The sequence below is a fragment of the Triturus cristatus genome, chromosome 9 (assembly GCF_964204655.1).
Source record: "Triturus cristatus chromosome 9, aTriCri1.1, whole genome shotgun sequence".
Lineage (NCBI taxonomy): Eukaryota > Metazoa > Chordata > Amphibia > Caudata > Salamandridae > Triturus > Triturus cristatus.
The window spans coordinates 400727520-400752535 of record NC_140592.1 but is presented as its reverse complement, the minus strand read 5'-3'; the positions used below and the strand labels follow the sequence as shown (position 1 = coordinate 400752535).

At 52.4% G+C, this 25016-nt stretch overlaps 1 protein-coding gene across 1 annotated transcript in view; it reads right to left on the bottom strand.

Moving 5' to 3' along the window:
* Window positions 1-25016, bottom strand: part of NOP53 (NOP53 ribosome biogenesis factor) — a 118711-nt gene that overhangs the window by 39859 nt on the left and 53836 nt on the right. The window contains exons 7-8 of the mRNA XM_085625272.1: window positions 24779-24883; window positions 15953-16162 (exon numbers count right to left, since the gene is read on the bottom strand). Of these exons, the coding sequence (XP_085481398.1) occupies window positions 15953-16162; window positions 24779-24883 (315 nt within the window). The remainder of the gene's footprint in view (window positions 1-15952; window positions 16163-24778; window positions 24884-25016) is intronic.

The window sequence follows — 25016 nt, the reverse complement described above, 5'->3', positions numbered from 1 at the left end:
AAAATCTTCAAGTACATAAGAAGGATGTGCGCATTGGAACTATTCTCAAAAGTTTCAAGAACAGCTATATTGCAAAATCAGGACAGCCAGGGTGCTAATAATTTAGACAGACCAGGAGAACAAGGAATTTTAAGAGTAAAGCACTAACCCCAAAACGCTCAGAGAAACATTAACTGCCTGTGGCTCCTCAAATAGCAGTTCCGCTCGTCAGCATCAGTAGCTGCAATAGCCCCAGGCCTAACATTCTTAATCTCTGAACTTCCCAAAGCTCAACAGCGGCCCCGAGCAGCTTCGTCGGCTGCACAGAAGCAAGTCCTCCTCTGCAGCAGATGGCCACCAAGCACCCAGGGCGGACGCTTACACACACACTGCTGCAAGGGCGCAGAATGAAGCCAGCACTGGCCCAATGCCCAGGAAATGTTGAGAAAGTACCAAAGCTCAGGCAGCACTGCAACATCGGCTTGTAGCTCAGCACTGCATCACCAGGAAAATGTAGATTGATATTGGTTTGGCATAACCATCTGTGGTGTAACGCGTCAGTTCAACCCTTTCCCACACCTCAGCTCTGTTCTAGAGGCATGCAGGAAGTTCACAACTTACATTTTATCTGCAGATCTTCAAACATGTAATAATTTTACATATAGCGTGTTTCCACATAAGCTTCAATCAAATGAACATAAGAATGAATTTGTCTTTCTTCTTCTTGGTTGTTCTTTTATTAATTGCAAGTCTTCTCAGTTATTCATAACAGCCACAAGCCAACACGTGTTTTGTCGCTACTGGGGAATGTTGTCCTGCGACTTTTTCAAGGCTATTTCCTGCTTGATTGTAGCATTTAATAGGCGGTGATAATTCCAAACCGCCAATGGTTTCTCGTGTGATGCGGCGTCACACGTAACAAGAATCTGTAATCCTGTCCTTGTATATTCAGTTTACCTTTCAGTGCTTATTCGACTGGTAAGGTAGTCCAAACGTGACGCCTGTCCATAATTAATGCAGAGTGAGGACATGGTTAAAGACGACTTTACAAGCATTTCCAGGGTGGGTACTTGGTGCCCATCGTAGCATGCCATTGGCGGAGAACATGGGGACATATGGGAACATGCACTAGTGTGTCTACGGGAACATACACTAATACAGCATGGATATCTATTGGTCAGTCATAGCACAACATTCCCAGAGGCCATTGAGCAGACCCCCCCCCCCCCCCCCCCCAGGATTTTGCAGCTTTGGGTGGCAAATTATACAGCCCAAAAAAGTAACATTTGCGGCCCAAAACCTCAAAATTAACGGTATTTTTGTGGTGGGCAAAATATGTGCCCGCCACAAAAATACTGCAGACTAGTGCTTTCTAATGGCCTGGAGGGTCCGCAGAGGGCACACAAAGGTGTGAGGCAGCATGCAAGCTAATTGCTCAAGAGGGTGCAAGGTACATTTCAAAGTTAGTCGACAGAGGAATTTATCACCTCTGCTGCCTGCCTGTTGCTCACCCTCCCTTTAACGGCTCAGTGGCAGCACAGAGCTAGTAAAGAGAGGGTGAACGGCAGTTTAAATTTTTTTTTTTTTTTACATGTTTTGCAGGCACTGTTGTAAAAATGGCTGCATTTGTACAAAGGTGCCGATTTTGCGATTTTTTGTGTGCAAATCGCGACATTCTGGGGGTCTGATTGAGGAAGGATACTGTAGGAGCAGTAAGTAATAGTCATTGGCAAACATAGGAAGCAGAGGCCGGCACAACAGTGACTTTGTAACGATTTAAGTTATGATACTGCCTAAGTTGCTGGAAGCAGCAGACACTAGTGGGCAGTGGACACCGCAAGTCTACTTGTAGAAAGATCTTAAAAGAGGCTCTGCCAGTAAAAACCAGGGTCCACATTCTAGACCGAGCACACTGCTCGTCAGTGCCGTGGCACCCTTTAAACTTCTTGTAAGGAGGGGATGGTGTATGCAGCGTGGGGTCAGACCAGGATAGTGCACCCTATCACAATTAACGTACTGATATGAAGTGCATCTATAATATGCATCTATGATACACAGATATGGCTCACAGCCCATGTATGCACGTTGGTGCATCAAAAAGGTTATTTCCCAGCAAGAGTCATTTTGCAGATAGAAGAAATTTCTGGATACCCATGCTGTGTATTATTCTGCCATCTAGTGGTTAGATCTGCAATGGCCCGGTCTTTGTTTTACTCTTATTTGGGCATTGATCTTCGAGGAGTACAGCAAGGGCTACTGGAATTATGCAGGAGGGAAGGACCCAATTAGGACTACATTATGTGGCATGAAAACAAATTATGTGGCTTAACGTAGCACATTTTGTGGTAACATTGCTTAGTCATTTTTAAAAGTTAGCACTGTTTGGTTTCATTTTATTGGTACCAGTACCCTATCTAAACACAGCAATAAGCAACTGAAAGGTGACTAGTCAACCTCTATGAAAAATTTCCACTGCATGGCAACGTGTTGCAGTGTTTTCAGTATTTTTGATCTGTCTGAGCTAGAAACTATTTGTTTTTATAATCTGCAGATTATGCAGCAGCCGATTGATTATGTGAGGAAATGCAACAAATTCATAATTATGTGGAGAACACTGTGACCCAGAATCACATAATTCCAGTGGCCTTTGGTATAGTCACCTGCCCTGGATTTCAAACGTATGCCTACAATGCCCAAGCACATAGGTGCGATCTTTAGATTTCTCCCCCCCAACCTTTTTTGGTGACCCCTACTGTTTTTGAGCTCATTTTCTTTATATTTTTTTAGTTCCCTTCTACTTACCTCATTTCCCAACTCATACCTCACTTCTGGCGAGATGAGGGTCATGTGAAACCAGAAAATGATTTATACTTTAAAACTTTTCCTACAGGCAAGTAACCTTTTAAGTTTTTCAGTGAAACCTTTTCTGGATTCACATGCCGTGCATTGATTACGGAGCAGTATTACCCCCAGTTCACAGGTTGGTTGAAGTGGGTGTGTGTTTGCAAGCAGTTGTCTTAATGCAGTATTGTGCTTCTTCATTAACCTGAAAGTCCACACAACAGTACTTTGTGACATTATCCAAAGATAAACACGTGGCTGCCCTGCAGATATAGTTTATGGGCGAGTTGGCTATGAACGCTATTGAGTACTACTTCTGCTATCTGGTACCATGTCTGGATGGTTTGCACGATTCACTTCGCTTAGGCCTTTCGTGTGTGGGGATCCCTAGTTTGTTGGTGCAAAGGAAATTAAGAATTGATTCCCTTCAACTGTCTCATTTCCTGTTGGTAATACGTTGCTGCTATTGTGAGACATCTATTTTGTGTATCTTGTGTTTTAGGGTGTTGGAAAAGGGCAGATCATTGTGTTTCCTTGTTGACGAGGAAGTGTGACATCACATTTATGAGGAATTGCAGATTAGTCCTCATGACTTCCCAGTCTTTATGTATTTGTAGCAAGGGTCCCTGCACTATGAGTGCCTGCTGCTTATTGACCCTGCATAGTGATGTGATGGCAATCAACAATACCGCATATAGTGTTAGGAATTTGAATTTGCCTTGTGCGTGGGTTTCATTAACTGTGTTAGTACCAGATTAAGATTCCTTATTGTATGGATGCGGACTTAAAGGGGCTATAAGACTGGCACCACTTTAGAATCTTTTGATGAATGGTGTCTTCCCTTTTCAGCTCCTTGCGTATGCCACTGTAGTTGAGAGGAGTACCTTTATCAATGTGTATGAAAGCTTATCATCTAAAAGGGATGTCAAGTATAACATTACATAACATGTGTATTTGTAAATAATAATAATTCTTATTTGTAAACCGTGAACATATCACCCACAAGGATTTCAAGAAGTTGGGGGTCATCGGGGAGATTAAGTGAGATATTGCCCAGAATCACATAATGCGGAGCTGAGCTGCCGCCGATCGAACCGCGAGCTGAATTACAGATGTTTACTATAAGCATCCAATTATTATAGTGTCTCTTGTTAGGTAACCTGTTAGTTCCCCTTTCCCACACTACTGGGCAAATCTGTTTGTCTAGGCGGTTTAAAACTTGCGTTGCGGGCTTCCTAGGCTGCCTCAGGATTTCCATGCATCCGCAGGGGAGTAGTAAGTTCCTGAATTCTAAGTCCTCAGGAGCCATACTCTTAGACAGAGGCTGACTGGTTGTGGGTGGCAAACGTGACCCTGTGGTATGTGAAGTCTTCTAGGGCGGGTAATTTACCTGTTTTTGTGCCAGCTCCACCAGGTCTGAAAACTAGGTTTGTCTGGCCCATTGTGGGGCTATCATTCAGAGGGCCATGGTTGTCGGTTTACACTTGCTTACCACTAGTGGTATCAGTGGAATAGGAAGGAAAGTGTATGCAAATTTTCCTGACAAGTCTTCTGATAGGAGAACTCCCCTTAGACAGGTGGTGCGAGTAACTGGGTGCAAAGATTTGGCATTTTACGTATGTTGCAGAGAGGTCCGATTCTGGTGTCCCCAACTCGTGGAACATTCTTTGCACTCTTGTTTGAATTCACACTCATGCAAGGTGGCAGCTAGTCTGCCCCCTTTAATGTTTTGCATCCTGGCAGGTGGATAGTGATTGGAGTGAGGTCTGTGTATTGACTGCGACCCTGAGGAACTGCTTTCTGTGACTTTCATTGGCTTTTTCTACACTTCCTCTATGTGGAGGTGGAAGGCGCTCTCTTCAAGGTCAAGCCATTTCCCCCCTGAGCCACTTCGGTTTACTCTTTTTAATGCAACAGTCCCAAGCCTCTTAGAGGGCTATTTGGCCTACGTCTGCATCCTGACTGAGTGAGCCCACCCGTGTTTCTCGGTCACTTATAAAATCTGGGAAAATACTCCTTGCATGTCTCACAGCCCTCATACTTCTGGTCCTATGGAAGCAAAGGTTCCAAACCATGAGTTTGTTTGCTTGAGCGAGCTTATGGTGCATTTTGGATAACATTTAAAGGGTGTATTTTTCCATGTTTTCCAAAGACTCCGGCCATCAAACCCCATCCCCTACCAGCCATACATTCTCCAACTCTTTTAGTCGAAGCCCAAAAGAAAAAGCTAAGATTTCAGTCTCCGCGTTTTTCAGTTCTCCTTGTGATCAGCTGATTATTTCTGTACTTTCTCTTTTGACGTTCTCCTCATAGTCGTCCTTGCCTTCGGTGAACTGTGACCTGAAGCCATGGACCGTGGTTCAAAACCAAAATGGCAGGACAAAAAAAAAAAAAAGACACCAAAGATGGCAATCATGCACTGGGATATTATGAGTTCACGTCTGATGCCATGGTGGGAAGTGGGGGTTGGGGCGGTGGAGAGTAGTTCAAAGTCAAAAAGGAAAAAAAAAAGAAAAAACATTTCAGACCCAACCACTAGATGACGGAATATTACACAGCATGTGAACCGAGAAAAGATTCTCACTGTAAAACCTTAAATGTGTGACACATAGCAAAAGTGTGGTTTCCAGCCCAATGGGAGTAGCACGCTAGTGAAAGGAGAAGCAACAGTTTAAAGCCTCCGATCTGCCTTTCACTGAAGTAACAGACTTTTCCTCTGCTTTAACTCAGAGTAGGGGAAGGACTCTCTGCTGCAGACCGGTACAGTAGTTTACTGCACCTGTATGCAGGGAAATGATTGGCTGGTGAAGGACCCCTGAATCTCCCTCAGAAATAGCACCCTCACAAGGTGCACAGACTGTACGTCACCTCTATGTGGCACACAGTCAATGCACCTCCCGACAGCTTCTTTGCCGCTGCGCCAAGGTTCTATAACATGGCACGGGTGTAAAGGATTCCCTCACTCACCTGGGGCCATGCTTGACACAAATAGGAGAAAGTTTCTTTGAGATGGAGCCAGCGCATATATAGGATTGGCGTGACCTCTGATACTGAAGGGGCTGTGGAAGCATTTCTAGCCCCTTCTGTACTACCAAAGTACCTTGGTTTGCAGGAAGCACATGAATATGCCTGTTGTGCCCCCAGACATCTTTCCGTAATAGATCAGGTGCTTCGAAGCAGCCGGTCCACCTTTTACCGTGCAGCCTCTGGTTCAAAGGAGAGGGGGGGGGGTGGGTTGGAATGGAGTGTAGGGGAACATGGGGAGGAGTTGGGGTAGAGCAAGATACTCTCCTGCAGCTGGTTGAATCAAGTGACAGCATCCACCTGCAGAGGGTATGTCTGTGGAGGAGTGGGGTGCATGCGAGGGGCACCCTCAGGGGTTTGACTATGTCCACCTCACTCAGAGGACAGATCCTTTGCACCAGGCAAAGGCCCCAAGCAAATCACGCAAAGCCCCCTTGAGATTGTGCCACATGTGCATTAGCATATTCTAGTTTAAGGGGAGCGCAAGTGTCTGATGTTATAGAAGGGGCAGCAAAGTGACTGGGGTGCAAAAAGTGGGTGCACACGCCTGGTGCGCCCCTCTGGCACTTTCCATAATATGGCACAGAAATAAAGGCGCAGAATGAACAACTATCTGCAACCTAACCAGATCATTAATGTCCGACGACCAATCAGAATGCTAAGCTTGAAGACAACTAGCTGACAACTTGCAGCCTTCTCAGGAATCAATCCCCCACAGATTGATCCTGGACTGTATGGCATCACTTCGAGGCCTTCTTTCCCATTCAACTTCCCTTCTGGCGCAGTTTTAGCTCTTGCTCTCCACCTCACTTACTCCCATTTGTTTTTCCAACTCTCTCCTGCTCAACACAAACACACACTACAGCGAGGTGCAGAGAGGAAAGGTCCTGCTGGCACTCAATGAGTGCTTCTGCTCAGAATTTGAAGGGCGTTAAGAGTCATATTTCTAAGGCAGGCCGGCTAATCAGCCTGTTTTGCTTTGACCAAAGGGGCAGCTGCACAACTCTCGTTGGCAGAGTGGGTTGCAGGTTGTTGGACCTGGCCTCGTGGCGTGGTCCTTAACCCCCTGGATTGTGGCCGTTCCCCGCCCCGGCCGTCACGGGCCACCCGTCTGGACTGCACCAAGGCCCTTCACCCGGAGCTGGCCGTGGTCGCATACTCCTCGTGTCTCCGCCATCTTGTTGGCATCCACGTCACACCGTGCCCCAGCCGGCGCGACCCCGCTCAACCCGGCCTCGACCCCAGCGAAGCCCTGACATCGAGGCACCACGAACTGGCCAGGGGGTGCCGCAGGAACCATTCATCGCCCCGGCGGAGGACAGTATCGATGGGACCCCCAACTGTCCTCCCCTCTCGAGGTGTGATCACCCTGCAAACTCCCATGGGCCTGGCGCCTCTCCTGCTGGGCGTCTGGCCACCTCCACCCGGCCACTCCGCCCCCTCGGGCGCATAGGTCCGGACATCAAAGGGCTCCAGACCTATATCTGGGGCGACCCCACCACAGCTCGGCAGTTGTATCCCGGAGTCGAGAGCCCTGCTGATCGAATCGCGGCTGACCCTACGGAGACGAACTCTTGCCGGAACCATCACGAGCCCTGCTGACTGCGTCGCGGCTCCCTCTTGTGAACCCTTTCTGAACTACCTGGAACATCGGAGCCCTGCAGACGCTGTCGCGGCCCAACCTCGCTGAAACCTTCCTCGGAGCCCTGCTGACGACGTCGCGGCTCGAGCTGAGCAGAAACCATCTTGAGAGCCCTGCTGATTGAATCGCGGCTCTCCACGAACTGTACGCCAGAGCCCTGCTGACGCCGTCGCGGCTCGACCCCTCCGAGATCGGAGGTCCTCCAGCGTGAGGATAAGAACTGGGCCCCAGGTACCCTCGTACCACATTCCTGCCAAAGACTGTCCCGCTACCCCTACCCTTCCAAAGAGACATTGAGACTTTTGGTGGATCCCTCGATCCCTTCGTGTAAATATTGAACTCGTAACCTTTTATTGATGATAAAGAATTGCTTGTCTTGAGACAACCTCCTTGAGTCCGGTGTGGTGGTGTTACTGTGCTAGTACGGGATAGGAGAAGGATCTCTCAGGAGACTTCTCGGCAGCGCTCGGCTACTTCGTGCAGTGAGAGGGCCCCCCCCTTGGTGGTCTCACCGACTCCTCGGGGTCCGCCTTCCAACATTTGGTGGCCAGCGACGGGATCCGAGCCGAACGCAGTACGTACCAGCCAGTACCCACTAGCTACCCATCCAAACGAATAGCATCATGAGCAGCCAGGAAAACAACGCGACAATGGAGTTCCAGCCCGAACGGCTGGAAGAATATACGCACAAAGAATTAAAACAGTTCTGCAGAGACAAAGGCATTGCAACCACCAGCCTCGGTACCAAGGAAGAGATGCAGAAAGCTCTGAGGGCATGGTTGGAGGCTGGGGCAGGCCCCTCCCAGGAAGAAGGGCCCTTGCCCCTGACGGAGACCACAGCAACCGCACTGACCCCGGCAACCGGAGGAAGAAAGAGCCTAGAAACCGGCCTCTCCGAGGAAGAAATACGAGAGCGGGAAAAGGTCCGGAGCCACGAACTAGAGCTCGCCCGACTGCGACTGGACGGCGAACTCCAGTTGGCAGAAAAGAAACTGGCCCTCGAGCAGCTACGCCTTCAAGAAGAAATAGAAGAGAAGAGACGACACCGGGAGTTGGAGGAAAAGAAACTAACTCTTGAGCACGAGCGCAGTCTCAAGGAGCTCGAGATCAAGGCCAAGAACGGAGGGACCAACACCCCCAGTACTAGAGACACTCTACCGCCCCCCGAGGCCAAGGTGCATATCCCGAAGGAGGTCGTCAAGGAGTATTACAAGAATGACGATATCCAACAATGGTTCAAGGCCTACGAGGTGGCCATGACCTCCCATCGAGTGCCCCGAAAAGACTGGGGCGCAGGCCTGTGGGGGCGATTCCTGAGTGAAGGGCGGGACACGCTGCTCCAGCTACCGGAGGAGGTGATGACCTCCTACGATCACATGAAGGAGGCCCTGCTCACCCGCTACGGGCTAACAGCGGAGATGTACCGCCAGCGGTTCCGAGACTGCAAGAAAATCCCGGGTACCACATGGGTGGAATATGTGGACTTTTTCAGTCGGGCCCTAGAAGGGTGGATCAAAGGCAGCAAAGTAACCACCTACGGGCAACTGGTCGACCTCATCGTCTGGGAACATCTTTCCAACAATTGCTTCGTGGAACTGAGACAGCACCTCCTCGACAGCAAAATGACCGACCCGCGAAAACTTGCCGTCGAGGCCGATCGATGGGTCAACTCCCGGGTCCCCCGGAGCTCAATGGGGGGAGTACCAGAGGAACCCCAACGGACCCCCACGCCAGCGCGGTGGGGGGGGGGGGGCCGAACAGGAACCGAGACCCTCCCGCTGGGGCCCCCAGGAGCCCCCCTCGAGGGCCACCGCAGCCACATCTCTCCCCGAGCCTAGCGCGAAGGGTGGGCCCGGCCCGACCCGGACCACGGCCACCAGTGACCTGCTATGGCTGCCAACAAACCGGACACTTTGCCAGCGACCCGGCCTGCCCCCTGAACCGAAGAAACGGGGCCGGCGGGCCCCCGCCCCGGCAGCTGACAGCCGCCGCCTTGGGGGGAGAGGAGGAAGAAGAGGCCCTCGACCGAGAAAACACTGAGTGGGAGCCGGCAGCCATGTCCCTGGTCTGCCTGGGTAGCCGAGAGATGGTACCCTGCACCCCCATCCCAACCAACACCCAGAAGTACCGGCAGCAGGTCACGGTCAACGGACAACGGGCCGAAGCCCTTCGCGACACCGGCGCCAGTATCACCGCTGTCCGCTGCCACCTGGTGACCCCTGAACAGATTCTACTGAATGTGCTGTGCCCTGTGCGGACGGCCGACAACAGCGAAAGCCTATGCCAGATGGCCCTGGTCCCCTTCGAGTGGGGAGGGGTGACGGGCCTGCTGAAGGTGACAGTGCGCGACGACGCCCCGGTCGACTGCCTCCTGGGGAACGACTTGGAGAGTTCCCCCTGGGCTCAAGTAGAACGACGAGAGCACCTCCGAATGTTGGGACTGGCTGATTGGGCCTGCGCCATCACCCGGTCCATGACCGCCCAGGCCCCCCGCTCATCCTCGACCTCCGGGACTGCCCGACCCGAGGGGCTCACACCCCCTCCCGCCAGCAGCGAGGAGGAGGCGGACACCGACCCCGGGCCCAGCGAATCCTCCCCCGAAGAGATGGCTTCTCCGAGCGCCCTACCAGAGCTGACGCAATGGCAACATGAAGGGGGCCCCACCCGAGAGCAGTTCCAGCAAGAGCAACAGTCCTGTCCCTCTCTCGAAGGGGTCCGACAGCAGGCGATCGCGCAAGCCAACGGTGACCAGACCGGCACCCACTGGATCTACTGGGCCGAGGGCCTGTTGTACAGTGAACAGAAAGTGGCAGAACTCGGGGCCGGCCGCGTGTTGGTGGTCCCCCTCCGCTTCCGGGAGTTCCTTCTCAACCTGGCCCATGATGTGCCCCTCGCCGGACACTTGGGGCAAGACAAAACGTACAGTCGTCTGGTGACCCACTTCTACTGGCCCCGGATGCGGAGAGATGTGGACAACCACTGCCGGTCCTGCCAGACCTGCCAAGCCAGCGGAAAGACGGGGGGGTCGGGTCAAGGCCCCCCTCCAGCCCTTTCCCGCCGTCAGCACCCCGTTTGAACGAGTCGGAATCGACATTGTGGGACCCCTGGACCCCCAAACCGCCCTGGGCCACCGCTTCATCCTGGTCCTCGTGGACCACGCCACCAGGTACCCGGAGGCGGTCCCGCTCAGAACTATAACGGCCCCTGTGGTAGGCCGGGCCTTGATGGGGATCTTCTCCCGAGTGGGATTCCCCAGCGAAGTGGTGAGCGACCGTGGCGGTCCCTGTGGCAACAATGCGGGGTCACATACAAGTTCACGACACCATATCACCCTCAGGGGAACGGACTGGTTGAGCGGTTCAACCGAACATTGAAAGGGATGATCCAGGGCCTGGAAGAACCCCTCAGGCGGAAATGGGATGTCCTGCTGCCCTGCCTCCTGTTTGCCTATCGGGAGGTCCCGCAGAAGTCCCTGGGGTTCAGCCCGTTTGAACTATTGTATGGACACCCGGTCCGCGGACCACTCAGCCTGGTCAAGGAGGGCTGGGAGATGAAGCCCCGAGGCGCCCCTCCTGACGTCTACCGATACCTCCTGACCCTCCGAAACCAGACCCGCAAGTTCCGAGCCATAGCCGAAGCCAACCTCGAGGCCAGCCAGGAGGACATGAAGCGGTGGTACGATCGCAACACTTCTACGGTAGAATTCGAGCCAGGTCAGAAAGTATGGGTCATGGCCCCGGTCGAACCCGGCGCCCTCCAGGACAAGTGGACCGGGCCCTTCAAGGTGGTGAAGAAAAGTCCCGTCACCTACCTGGTCGATCTGGAGTCCCCCCGGAACCCCCTCCGGGTCCTACATGCGAACAGGCTAAAACCCCACTTCGCCCGGACCGAACTGAGCCTGCTGCTGGCGACCGACGAGGGGGGCGAGGACGACTCCGAGCCCTTGCCCGACCTCTTGCAATCCGACATTCACGATGGATCGATCGAAGGGGTCCAACTCGCCTCGTCCCTGACCCCGGAGCAGCGCAACGACTGCCAGCGATTACTGCGGGACTACGCAGCCCTCTTCTCTCTCACCCCGGGGGTGACCCACTGGTGCGTCCACGACGTCGACACCGGGGAGAATCCCCCCATACGACACAGAGCCTACCGGGTGCCTGACCGAGTGCGGGCCTGCATCCAGGCCGAAGTAGCGAAGATGCTGGCCCTGGGGGTCATCGAGCCTTCCGACAGCCCGTGGGCCAGCCCTGTCGTCCTGGTGCCCAAGGCCACCCCCCGGAGTTGCGATTCTGCGTGGACTACCGAGCCCTGAATGTAGTAACCAAGACGGACGCACACCCGATACCCCGGGCCGACGAACTGATCGACCGCCTAGGGGCCGCTCGCTACTTGAGTACGCTGGACCTCACCGCCGGGTACTGGCAAATCCAGCTCACCCCCGGCGCCCAAGAAAGATCCGCCTTTTCGACTCCGGATGGGCATTACCACTTTCGGGTGATGCCCTTCGGAATGAAGAACACCCCGGCCACCTTCCAAAGACTGGTGAACAAGGTTTTGGCCGGGCTTGAGGCCTTCAGCGCGGCCTACTTAGATGACATTGCCGTGTACAGCAACCACTGGGCCGAGCACCTCCTCCACCTGGAGGCCATCCTGGCCGCCCTCCAGCGGGCCGGGCTCACAATCAAGGCCAGCAAATGCCAAATCGGCTACGGATCCGTGACCTACCTGGGCCATCAAGTGGGGAGCGGGCAGGTGGCCCCCCTCCAAGCGAAGATAGATGCCATCCAGACCTGGGAACCCCCCACTACCCAGACCGCTGTCCGGGCCTTCCTGGGCCTCACCGGATACTACCGGCGGTTTATCCGGGACTATGGGAGCATTGTTGGCCCCCTCACAGAGTTAACATCCAAAAAACAGCCCAAGAAGGTACACTGGCTCGAGGTGCTTGTCCCTGGGTCCCGGCCCCAATACGGGTCGGGCCTCCCCGGCGGCCATCTTGTTGCGATGCAGCCTACCATCCTGTCCACTGGGTCGCAGCAGGATTGGGAGTGTGTGACTTTTGGGAGTGTGGCGGAGCGATCGCAGAGAGCTGTGCTGGGGTACGGCGACCTCCTAGAGGCCCTTGGTGCCCTTCATCTCTCCTTGGCTCGGGGCGTCGGGGTCTTGGGGAGTAAGCTCGATGGTGTGGCATCAGCGTTGGGACAGTGGCGGCCTGCCTGTCCACAGGTACACAGGGACTTCCCACACTGCACACAGGAGGACAATGTCGCGGCCACCCCTGCGATTAGTGCACAGCTGGACGCTCCGGACAGTATGCTACCGTGTGATCGGCCAGCTGAGGGTTTGATCTGTTCCGGAGGTATTGGACCTGAGTGGAAGGTGGTGGCCTCGTCCCGTGCACGGCCTCCGGCGACCCAGGGACAATTTCAGCAACGGTTGTCTGCTTTGGCTGATTCCGCCTTCCTGGACCTTGTGTGCAGTGCAGATCCTGGGGCAACACTGGGAAAGACGTCCCTCCAAGATGCGGACTGTGTTGGTATTCAGAGACTTCCACCCCACCTGTGTGCGTCGCTTCCCGGTCGTTTTTGGACACTCCTTTACCTTGGAACATCGGACATGGCGCTGGGTCAAGGGGTAGGCATGGGCCGAATTGCAAAGAGTGGTCAAGGATAAGGCTGATCCTTCGGGAGTGGTCATCTAGTAGACGGGCTGACTCAGGGGTTGCGTACTCTCATGACATAGCTATTAGCATATTAGGTGCATAATGCTCCCCATCCTTTTTGATATGGTCGATTTTGTGCTGCTTATTGTTTGCTGTGGGGAGACCTCACCGTGCGGGAGGGAGAAGCCGGGGGTATGTTTTGAAGGCCCTCCTCCAGTTTATTATACTTTCTCTACCCCCCCGTCTGGTGGGGTTCTTTTCTTACTCCTTTTTCCCTGTTTCTTCTATATTTCGGGTCTAGTTCCAGGGCGACAGGCACACTGCTGGGGGGGGGGGCCGTACTCATTTGCAGAGGTGCAGGGTGGGGGGTTGGGGGAGGGGATTCTTTAGTCTCTTATCTCTTTTTCCATGGCCTCCTTTTTCTTCTCCGCTTCTTCTTGTTTTTTCTTTTCTGGGATCAGCGTGGTACACCTCCTTTGTTGTGAAGCGTTGCCTTTTCATGTGTGCCACAGTTTCCGGGGTGTTCTTGGGCGTTAGGGCGGGGGCCTGCAGGCGCAACTGTTTATGATATTCTTCCCCATCCTGAATTTCCTGTGTCTGCGCCATTGATCCAATAGATTGCTGTTTATTGCTTACGTCTATTATTCTGCCTGCCTCTTATCGCTGTTGGGAACTTGTTTGGCACCTGATCCTACTGTCTTGTTCCATTATAAAATGAAAAACCTTTTTTAAAAAAAAAAAAAAAAAAAGAAGGTACACTGGACACCCCGCTGCCAAACAGCCTTCGACACCCTCAAAACGGCCATGTGTACTGCTCCGGTGCTGCAAGCCCCGGACTACCAGAAGGAGTTCGTGGTACAGACGGACGCCTCAGAGTATGGGATCGGGGCCGTCCTCTCCCAAACTGACGAAAGGGGGCTCGACAGACCAGTGGCCTTCATCAGCCGGCGACTACTGCCCCGGGAGCAACGCTGGAGCACTATTGAGCGCGAGGCCTTCGCTGTGGTGTGGGCCCTCAAGAAGCTCCGGCCCTACCTCTTTGGCGCCCACTTCCGGGTCCAGACCGACCACCGGCCCTTGCAATGGTTAATGCGAATGCGGGGCGAAAACCCCAAGCTGCTGCGATGGTCCATCTCGCTACAAGGGATGGACTTTGACGTCGAACACCGGCCCGGCAATGACCACGCCAACGCCGACGGCCTGTCCCGCTTCTTCCGCCTTGACGAGGAGAATCCCCAAGGAGATGGGTGACTCTCCATGCCTTCGGCTGGGGGGGGACGCCTGTTGGACCTGGCCTCGTGGCGTGGTCCTTAACCCCCTGGATTGTGGCCGTTCCCCGCCCCGGCCGTCACGGGCCACCCGTCTGGACTGCACCAAGGCCCTTCACCCGGAGCTGGCCGTGGTCGCATACTCCTCGTGTCTCCGCCATCTTGTTGGCATCCACGTCACACCGTGCCCCAGCCGGCGCGACCCCGCTCAACCCGGCCTCGACCCCAGCGAAGCCCCGACATCGAGGCACCACGAACTGGCCAGGGGGTGCCGCAGGAACCATTCATCGCCCCGGCGGAGGACAGTATCGATGGGACCCCCAACTGTCCTCCCCTCTCGAGGTGTGATCACCCTGCAAACTCCCATGGGCCTGGCGCCTCTCCTGCTGGGCGTCTGGCCACCTCCACCCGGCCACTCCGCCCCCTCGGGCGCATAGGTCCGGACATCAAAGGGCTCCAGACCTATATCTGGGGCGACCCCACCACAGCTCGGCAGTTGTATCCCGGAGTCGAGAGCCCTGCTGATCGAATCGCGGCTGACCCTACGGAGACGAACTCTTGCCGGAACCATCACGAGCCCTGCTGACTGCGTCGCGGCTCCCTCTTGTGAACCCTTTCTGAACTACCTGGAACATCGGAGCCCTGCAGACGCTGTCGCGGCCCAACCTCGCTGAAACCTTCCTCGGAGCCCTGCTGACGACGTCGCGGCTCGAGCTGAGCAGAAACCATCTTGAGAGCCCTGCTGATTGAATCGCGGCTCTCCACGAACTGTACGCCAGAGCCCTGCTGACGCCGTCGCGGCTCGACCCCTCCGAGATCGGAGGTCCTCCAGCGTGAGGATAAGAACTGGGCCCCAGGTACCCTCGTACCACATTCCTGCCAAAGACTGTCCCGCTACCCCTACCCTTCCAAAGAGACATTGAGACTTTTGGTGGATCCCTCGATCCCTTCGTGTAAATATTGAACTCGTAACCTTTTATTGATGATAAAGAATTGCTTGTCTTGAGACAACCTCCTTGAGTCCGGTGTGGTGGTGTTACTGTGCTAGTACGGGATAGGAGAAGGATCTCTCAGGAGACTTCTCGGCAGCGCTAGGCTACTTCGTGCAGTGAGAGGGCCCCCCCCTTGGTGGTCTCACCGACTCCTCGGGGTCCGCCTTCCAACACAGGTCATCTAAGACTTACTGCTCGTAGCCAAAATAAAATCTCTCTCTACATAGACCCTTACACGTGGCGAGGTCATTACTTGAAGGACAAATAATTAAGAGCAATTCTGGCCAGCAATTTTGGCAATAACACATATTCAGGCATGGTCTGCTCTGAAATCTTGCTGTTGAAATGTAATCTGTCACTTCTGGCACCCATGCCTTGCAGCCACAAACCAGTATAATGCCACAGGAGATAAACTGAACCAAGTGTAAAATGAGGAACCACTAGATGATAGACAGGTAAATTTCACAAGTCAAGATTTCAGGGCAAAAAAATAATTATATTCACACATGCATACACATTCATATACACATGAAAGTTTGCCTACCCAAACTTTCTCTTGTTTTTCTCGTTTCCTCTGCCTCTCAGTTTTCTTCTCTCTAACAGCAGCCTTTGATGTTGGATTCCCTCTATTCACATCTTCATCTTCATCTTCTTGGTCCTCATTGTCCTCCATGGCCTTGACAGGTTTGGCTTTCGATTCTTCATCATCTGAATCTTCCAACAAACCTTGACATAGTTCTTGAAATACGGTTTCCTAAAGGAGGACCAAACCGGTGAGACCGGGTTATTATGAAAGACTGCGCAATGAAGGAGATTGGCTAAAGGTTAAATAAACAAATGATATATACAAGGGACAGGAAACAGTATTCTTCTCTTTGTACACAATTACACATCATGGATCTACTGACACAGGGGAACACACACCAAAAAAGATATTTATGCCATAAAATGAATATGCTACTTACCAGTATGCATCTGTTCTTGGCATGTAGGGCTGCTGACATTCATATCTGTGCATAGATCGCCGCCTAGTGTTGGGTCCGGATGTTTGCACGTTGTTGTCCTGGAAGAGTCTTCGAAGTATCCTTGGATAGGTGACTCCTCCCATGGACTACAGTGCGCATGGGCATCCTCTCCATCCTCAGATTGTTTTTCGCCATTGTGGCAGTGATGGAGTAGATACAGAAAGTGATGACCATGCTTGCAATAATTCTGAGAGCTGCAGCTGCGACAGGCGCCGGGGAGGAGGGAGGGCGATATGAATGTCAGCAGCCCTACATGCCAAGAACAGATGCATACTGGTAAGTAGCATATTCAGTTCGAGGCATGTGGGCTGCTGAATTCATATCTGTGCATAGAATACATAGCAGTGCCCTCTATTGGCGGCGGCTACCCGTGCCAGCTGCAGCGGTCTGAAAAAGTGTTTTGAGAACAGCCTGTCCTACAGCTGCCTGCTGTTTTGACTGCACATCTACGCAATAGTGTTTTGTAAATGTGTGTGTAGTGGACCATGTGGCTGCTCTGCATATATCATGCAGGGGAATATTTCCTAGGAAGGCCATGGAAGCCCCCAACTTGCGTGTTGAGTGGGCTCGTGGTGGAATAGTTAATGTGCGTTTTGCCTTTTGATAACAGATTTGAATACACTTAACTATCCATCTGGCTATCCCTGCTTTGGAGATGGCGTTACCTTTGTGGTGTGGGGCAAAGGCAACGAATAGTTGTTTTGTCTTCCTGAAGGGTTTAGTCCTGTCGATGTAGTACATGAGGGCCCTCCGTACATCTAGTGTATGTAATGCCCGCTCTGCAACAGTTTGTGGGTTTTGGAAGAAAACGGGCAGTTCAATAGTCTGGTTCATGTGGAACTGCGATATTACTTTGGGCATGAATTTGGGGTTGGTACGTAGTACGACCCTGTTGGCGTGAACCTGAATAAATGGCTCTTGAACGGTTAGTGCCTGGAGTTCACTAACTCTTCTTAGGGAAGTGATCGCTACCAGGAAGGCTACTTTCCAGGTAAGGAATTGAATCTCGCATGAGTGTAGAGGTTCAAAGGGTGGACCCATCAGGCGTGTGAGGACCAAGTTGAGGTTCCACATTGGAGCCGGTGGGTGACTAGGTGGAATGACTCGTTTGAGTCCTTCCAAGAATGCTTTGATGGCAGGCACTCTGAATAGAGAGAGGTGCTGCCTGGTTTGCAGATAGGCTGATATTGCGGTCAAATGGACACGTATAGAGGTGTACGCCAGATTGCATCGGTATAGGTGTAAGAGGTAACATATGATGTCGTGGATGGATGCGTCCAGCGGGTTAATGTCATTATTACCGCAATAAATGACGAACCTTTTCCATTTGGCTGCATAGCAAGCTCTTGTAGTAGGTCTCCTGGCCTCCTTGATGATGTCCATGCAGTCAGGTGGCAGATTGAGATAGCCAAACTCTAGGACTTCAGGAGCCAGATCGCCAGGTTCAGCTGTTGCGGATCTGGGTGCTGAACCTCTCCATGGTTCTGCGTCAAATGCGCGGGTTTGATCCGCAGCCTTTGATGCGGTACCACGGAAAGTTCGAGGAAGGTGGTGTACCACGGCTGGCGTGCCCACGTGGGAGCAACTAGGACGAGTGTCAGGGAGTGTTGTCGGAGTTTGCGAGCCACCAGCGGTATCAACGGTGCTGGGGGAAAAGCGTACGCAAATCTGCCGGACCAGTTCATCCATATCGCATTGCCCTGCGACTGCGGATGTGGGAATCTGGCGGCGAAGCTTTGGCATTTTGCGTTTTCGCTTGTCGCGAATAGGTCTATCTCTGGGTGACCCCACTGCTGGAAGTACGGTTGGAGTACTGATGGGTGTAACTCCCACTCGTGCATCTGGTGGCTGTGTCTGCTGAGCAGATCCGCCATCTGGTTGTCCTTGCCGGGGAGGTGTTCTGCCATGAGGAACATGTTCCTCTGAATGGCCCACTTCCACATGCTCTGAGCCAGATGAGACAACTGTGGAGAGTGTGTCCCTCCCTGTTTCTGTATGTAGTACATTGCGGTCATGTTGTCCGTCCGGATCAACACGACCTTGTTGCACAGATGTACTTTGAAAGCCTTCATGGCCAGGAAGATTGCCATCAGTTCCAGAAGGTTGATGTGCATCTTCTTCTGTTGTGTCGTCCATAGTCCCTGCACTGTGTAGTGTAGTACATGAGCTCCCCATCCCTGGAGAGACGCGTCCGCTGTCAGTACTATTTGTGGAACAGGCTCTTGGAACGGTCGCCCCTTGCAAAGGTTTTGTGGATTCCACCAATGCAGAGAGTTGTATGCCCGACCGCTCACCAACACTAGGTCTTTCAACTGTCCTTGAGCCTGATTCCACTGACGTGCTAGGCACTCCTGAAGTGGGCGCATATGTAATCTCGCGTGCGGGACTATGAAGATGCAGGAGGCCATCATGCCTATCAACTGCATAAACACTCGCGCTGGAAGCGAGTGATTGTGTTTGAACTTGGAGATCAGCAGTTGTATGCTGTTGATCCTCACTAAACTTGGCTGAGCTGAGGCCGCCAGAGTGTCTATAGTCGCGCCCAGGTACTGTTGTACGTGTGCGGGCTGGAGATGGGACTTTGGGTAATTTAGTGAGAATCCCAGACTGTGAAGAAGGTGAATGGTGCGGGACATATGGCTTGCACATTGCTGGGCCGACTTCGCTTGAACGAGCCAGTCGTCTAGGTAGGGGTAGACGTGTATATGCTGCCTCCGTAAGTGTGCTGCCACCGTAGCTAGGCACTTCGTGAAAACCCTGGGCGCTGTTGTCACGCCGAAGGGAAGGACTTTGAACTGATAGTGCTGCCCCTGAACAGTAAACCTGAGGTATTTTTTGTGTGAGGGGTGGATGGGTATGTGGAAGTACGCATCCTTGAGGTCCAGTGATGCTAGGAAGTCTCCCTGCTTGAGAAGCGGAAGGACTTGCTGTAGAGTGAGCATGTGAAAGTGCTCTGAAAGAATGTACTGGTTCAGGGGTCTCAGGTCTAATATAGGCCTGAGCGACCCGTCCTTTTTTGGAATTAAGAAGTAGAGGGAGTAAACCCCCGTGCCCTGCTCGTGGATGGGTACGAGCTCGATAGCGCCTTTTAGAAGCATACTTTCTACCTCTTGCTGTAAGAGCGTTAAGTGCTCTGAGGACATAGGACGGTTTCTTGGTGGTATTGTGGGTGGAGTGGAAGTTAACTCCAGACAGTAACCGTGTTTTATAATATCTTTGACCCACCTGTCCGTGGTGATGGAGTTCCACGTGGACAGGAACCGTTGTAGCCTTCCCCCGACAGGTGTTATGTGGTCGGGAGGAAGGGAGAGGGCGTCACTGCTTGTTCTTGGGGGAGGACCTGGTGTTGCCGTAGCCACGTCCTCTGCCCTTGGTACTGGAGCCACGATAGCCACCTCGGGTGTTCTTATCGTAGGTGGTCTGCGTATTACCCTTGTTATATGTTTGTTGTGACCCCTGTCCTCTACCTGCCCCCTTGTTTCCGGGGCGACGAAAGGAGCCGCTCCGAAAGGACTGAGTTTGTAGGGCGCCCATGGACTTTGCAGTGTCCGTGTCCTTTTTTATCTTCTCGAGGGTGGTGTCAACCTCAGGTCCGAACAAAAAGTCGGGGTTGACGGGCTGATTAAGTATATTGTTTTGTACCTCAGGCTTGAATCCTGAGATACGTAGCCAGGCGTGACGTCGTAGGATGACGCTAGTGTTGATGGCCCTGGCAACCGTGTCTGCAGCATCTAGTGCACATTTAATGGCAGCATTTGTGAGTAGCTGTCCCTCTCTGATAAGGATTTCTGCACCTTCTTTGTAGGGGTCAGGGAGGTGCTGAAGAAGTTGCTCCAGTGTGTCATAGTGCGCTCTATCGTAGCGAGCGAGGAGCGCTTGAGTGTTAGCTATGCGCCATATGTTTGCAGCTTGTGCGGCAACTCGCTTGCCGGAGGTCTCTAGCACCTTGGACTCTTTGTCCGGGGGAGGAGCGTCACCCGTTGTCTGCGAGTGTGCCCTCTTGCGGGCATTCGCCACAACGATGGAGTCGAGTGGTAATTGGCCTCTGATGTAAGTAGGATCCCCAGGTGCTGATCTGTATTTTTTATCGATCCTGGGGTTTATCACTCGTGCCCTGGTGGGTTCCTTGAAAATGTCAGTGGCTGGCTTGAGGACCCCCTTCAACATTGGCAGAGTCTTTACATGTCTTTCTGAGGATGCAAAGGTGTCCATTAGAAAGTCATCTTCGATGATATCAGAGTGAAGCTGTACATCATGGTTGTTTGCCGCACGTTCAATCAGAGCGTTGAACGCCGCAGTATCCTCTGTGGGTGATGTTTTTGGCCCATATAGTTGTGTGTCCTGTGCATCAAGAGGTGCACTGGGGTCTGCAGGGTCGCCCCAAGTTTGGTCAGGGTCCTGCTGGTCATCAGGGTCCGTGTCCACATGGTAGGGGACTTGTTCATCCAAGTAGTCCCCCAATGCATCCGTGTCGGAGCGTGTGGGGGAGGCCCGGTGTGGATCCTGGTAGGGTGAATAGAAGGGTTCATACAGGAGAGGTTCTGAGTCCACAGGCAGCTTCCTCTTTAGCGGGATCCTGAAAGGCTCCAATGGCGGTTCCGAAGTTATCCTTCGGCCGTGGAGAATCATCCTGCCAGTGTCGGCGTCGATGACGTGTGACGGAGACGGCTCGACAGGTGTAACCGCAGTTTTGGTGACCTGTGTCCTGAGTTGAAACGCCTTCGGGATTGTGGGTGGAGGCAAGCCGAAGGTAATGCTGGTCGGCACCGACGAAACCGCCGGAGCCGAACCGGAACCCGACGGGTCCTGGAGGGCGTCCTTGGATCTGCAGCCTGGCATCGCGCCAGGCCGTACTCGGGGCGCCTTAGAGGTCGTGGCCCCCGCCAGGGTCGTCGAGGCGGCTGCAGATATCTTCTGCGCCCGTGGCGCATCGAGTCGAGGTGCGGAGATCACCGTCGACGTCTTCGACACGTGAGGTTTTGGTGTCGTCGAGGGAGTGCTGCGAGGCGTAGCAGGCGGGACGGCCCTCGGTGTCGGTGGCGTCGACGCCGGTAACCGGGCAGGTTTGTCGGCGCCGATGACCTTCTTCCGTTTGTCGACTCCCATGTCGCCCGTCTCGAGTTCGGCACCGAAGTCTCTCTTGGTGCGGTCGGTGCCGACCCGGTGCGCTGGCGTCGAAGGTGTTGAAGGCCTCGATCCGACTAGCGCCACTTTCAGTTTCGGTTTCGTAGGAACCTGAGCAGCTTTCGGTTTCGGTTTCGTGGAAGGGAAACCAGCTGGCTTAAGCGGTAATGGCTGCCGCTGAACGTCCGAGGCCGGGCCCGAGGGCGGGGCCGAAGGACTGCGTGATAGGTCTCGGGTAAGGCCCGAAGGCGATCCCTCGACCGGAGCCATAGTCTGTGGCGCTGGTGAAATTTCGGTCTGAACAGGTAGGCCTTGTTCATCATCGGAGCTACTCTCTTCGGCTCCTAAGGCCTCCTCGTCGTCTCCTACCTCGGTGTCGTCTTCACCTCTGTGGAAGAGTGACTCGTCGGCCTCGTCCGATCCGGGTTCGTGTTCGTGTTCGGAAACGGGACTGGAGGGTAAGACTTCTACTTCTTCGACGTCGTCAGCCTCGTCGAAGATGTCAGCTGGGGCCGGTGCCGCGTGCTGCGCTTCGAGCCTCGCCGCTCGACGATTCCGCAGAGTCTTCTTTGAACGGAACCGGGCACAGGCCATACATGTCGATTCGTCGTGGTCCGGCGAAAGGCATTTGTTGCACACCGGATGGACGTCGATGTGTGGGTACTTCGCATTGCATACCGGACACCTTTTGAATGGCGTCCTGGATTCCATCGTCGAAGTAGAGTCGATGGACAGGCAAATGCGAACAAAGTCGGTGCTGAAAGTTAGTAAACTAACAAAAAGTATCGAAACCCGATCGATAAACAGTACCGACGCGAACTAAAGGCCTTGTGGCCTCGACAAAAGTTTTTCCTAACTTGAGCTAAGATAGCACATCCGAACCCAATGGCGGAAAAAAACAATCTGAGGATGGAGAGGATGCCCATGCGCACTGTAGTCCATGGGAGGAGTCACCTATCCAAGGATACTTCGAAGACTCTTCCAGGACAACAACGTGCAAACATCCGGACCCAACACTAGGCGGCGATCTATGCACAGATATGAATTCAGCAGCCCACATGCCTCGAACACGCTATGAACCCTAACTCAGAGACTGCTGTAACACTCGGATGTGCACTATGACCCCAAAGAAGTATGAATATGTGGTCATAGTGTGTGAGCCTTGCTACAACCCAACAAAGCCATACAGACTAGCAGGAGGTACGACCAAAGTCAACTACAACAACAAAGTTAATAGGTCTTGCCTTTGGGATCTATTGGTTTTATGAATGCCTTTTGGCAATCCAAAACAGGATAGGTAAAAAGCACAAACAGCATGTTATGCTATTTCGAATTGTCAACATAAATAAGTGCTATGACGCAGCAAATGTTAGTGGTAGTGTCATTCTGTGGGAATGCAAATGCCTTGCCACTGATGGTAGGTGCAACTTAGGGCAACATTTTTATTTTAAGTGTGCCAACGCACTTTTGTCTAGGTAGGATATATTACGCAGTGGCGGTAGCCACTGGGTAGTTATAGCTAGTATTGTGTTTCCATAGGAATTGCATTTTTTGTGCTAATACCTTTGGCCAAGTTCGATGAAACTTTCCCATAAAAATGCTACTTTTTGACTAGTTTGCGCATGGAAAGTATGAGTGATCAGGCATGCGGAGGCCAAGAAAAAAAAAAGGGGGTGGTGTGGTAGTCCTCAAAACGTGTTTTCCCCATTCGTTTTTATAGTCCAAACCGCTGAACAGACTTACACTAAATTTGTCAGAAAGCTATAAAGACTCGATTTTGTGTTTTGGTGTTAATTTGTTCAGTAGTTTTTAGGAAATTAAGGGTAAAAAAAAAAAGTGTATATTTCACACCAAAGAGGATCCGCAGAGCCAACAGATTCCAAAGTGAGATCTGATTGGCTGCAGCCACCTTAATCAGGAAGTGGTGGCAGCCATCGTAGGACTCGAGACTCAGTCCAGAGTCCAAACAAAAGTAAAAAAAAAAAAATTCTTAAAAGAAACAAGAGAGCAGGTACAGATACCCTGACCCCCCCAGGCCTGAGGCCCTAAACATTTTTTTAAAGGTTTGCTACAAGTTCACAAGTGCAAATCCGCTGCAAATAGCCAGGGCGCTAGTGAGGAGGCCTCTGCAGCTTGCACCACCCCATTGCCGCTACCAGCATTGCCAAATACAGTATCTACACAACTAACCAGCCCACTGCTACAAGTGTGACAATTCAGCCTACTCCAGCCCCATAAAAATAGCTTGGGTGCAGGTATTACTTGTTTTCAATGCACTCAATTAATAAACAATTGCTGTTCTGCTCTTCAATAAATTATACAAACAGCGCCACCATGTGGCAGCTATCATAACTGCCGGTGTCGACAAGTAAGTGCCAATGCCGACAATTAAGTGTCGGTGTCCGATAGAACGACACCTATGTGCCCAGCCACTCTCCAAGTCCACTTCTAATGCATCCTAGCTATTTCTTACACAACTAACACCCAAGGCACATAATCGGGAGGGAGGAGGAATGAAAGGTGGATTTACAGAGCAGAACAGCTACTAAAAGGGTGTCCTGGAGCCACAGAACAAAAAGATACCAAAGCAACAGACTAAGTTAGAGAGAAGTAAACAACCAAGTTTTCAGCGGGTTACTAAAACGGGTTTCACTGAGGGTATGACAGAGGGCAGAAGGTAGGTTATTCCAGGTCTTAGCCACCACAAAGGGGAAAGAACAGCCTCCCTTTATGGCACGCCTGAACCTTCGTATCTTAAACAGATGAGCATCAGGTGACCTCAGGGTTCTGGGAAGACTATAATGATGAAGACTATCAGTACGATATATGGGACCGAAATAGTAGTAGGCTCTGAGGGCTAGAATCAATGATAATTAATAAGGATACGTTTTGAACTGGCACCCAGTGAAGTGGTTTAAGATACCAATATATCAACAGTCTTAATTAAACTGGCGGCAGCATTCTGCACAAAATGGTTTCTCATACTATTTTTTTTAACCCCATTTCTCACACAGTATTTAACAATCACTCAAAAGACAAGTGCCACCCTTTTAAGCATTAGTTGAATTGAAAAACTAAATTCACTGGGGGCATTCAGATTGCAAAGAGAACAAAAATAGGATAAACATACACACCCCTCCTGCGCTCAAGGAGCGACTTGCACAGTTCAAATGGAAAGTGTCACCTTGGACCAAGACTGTAGGCTACGGAGATGCACTCACACTGGTCGGGGCTTCGTCGATAGTGGGAAAGCTCAGCTGCCTCTTCAGCTTCTCTTCCTCCTTCACCCGCTTCAGCTCTACCTCATGAGCCCGCAACAGCAACGCCTAAGAGAGAAACAAAAGGACCACTGCCATCAGAAAGAGGTCTTGCAATCCATGCTTCCAGACACAGGAAGAGATCTTTACAGTCCAAGGTAGAGACCCAAATTATTGCTCAGGGCACTCCATGAAGGTCTAA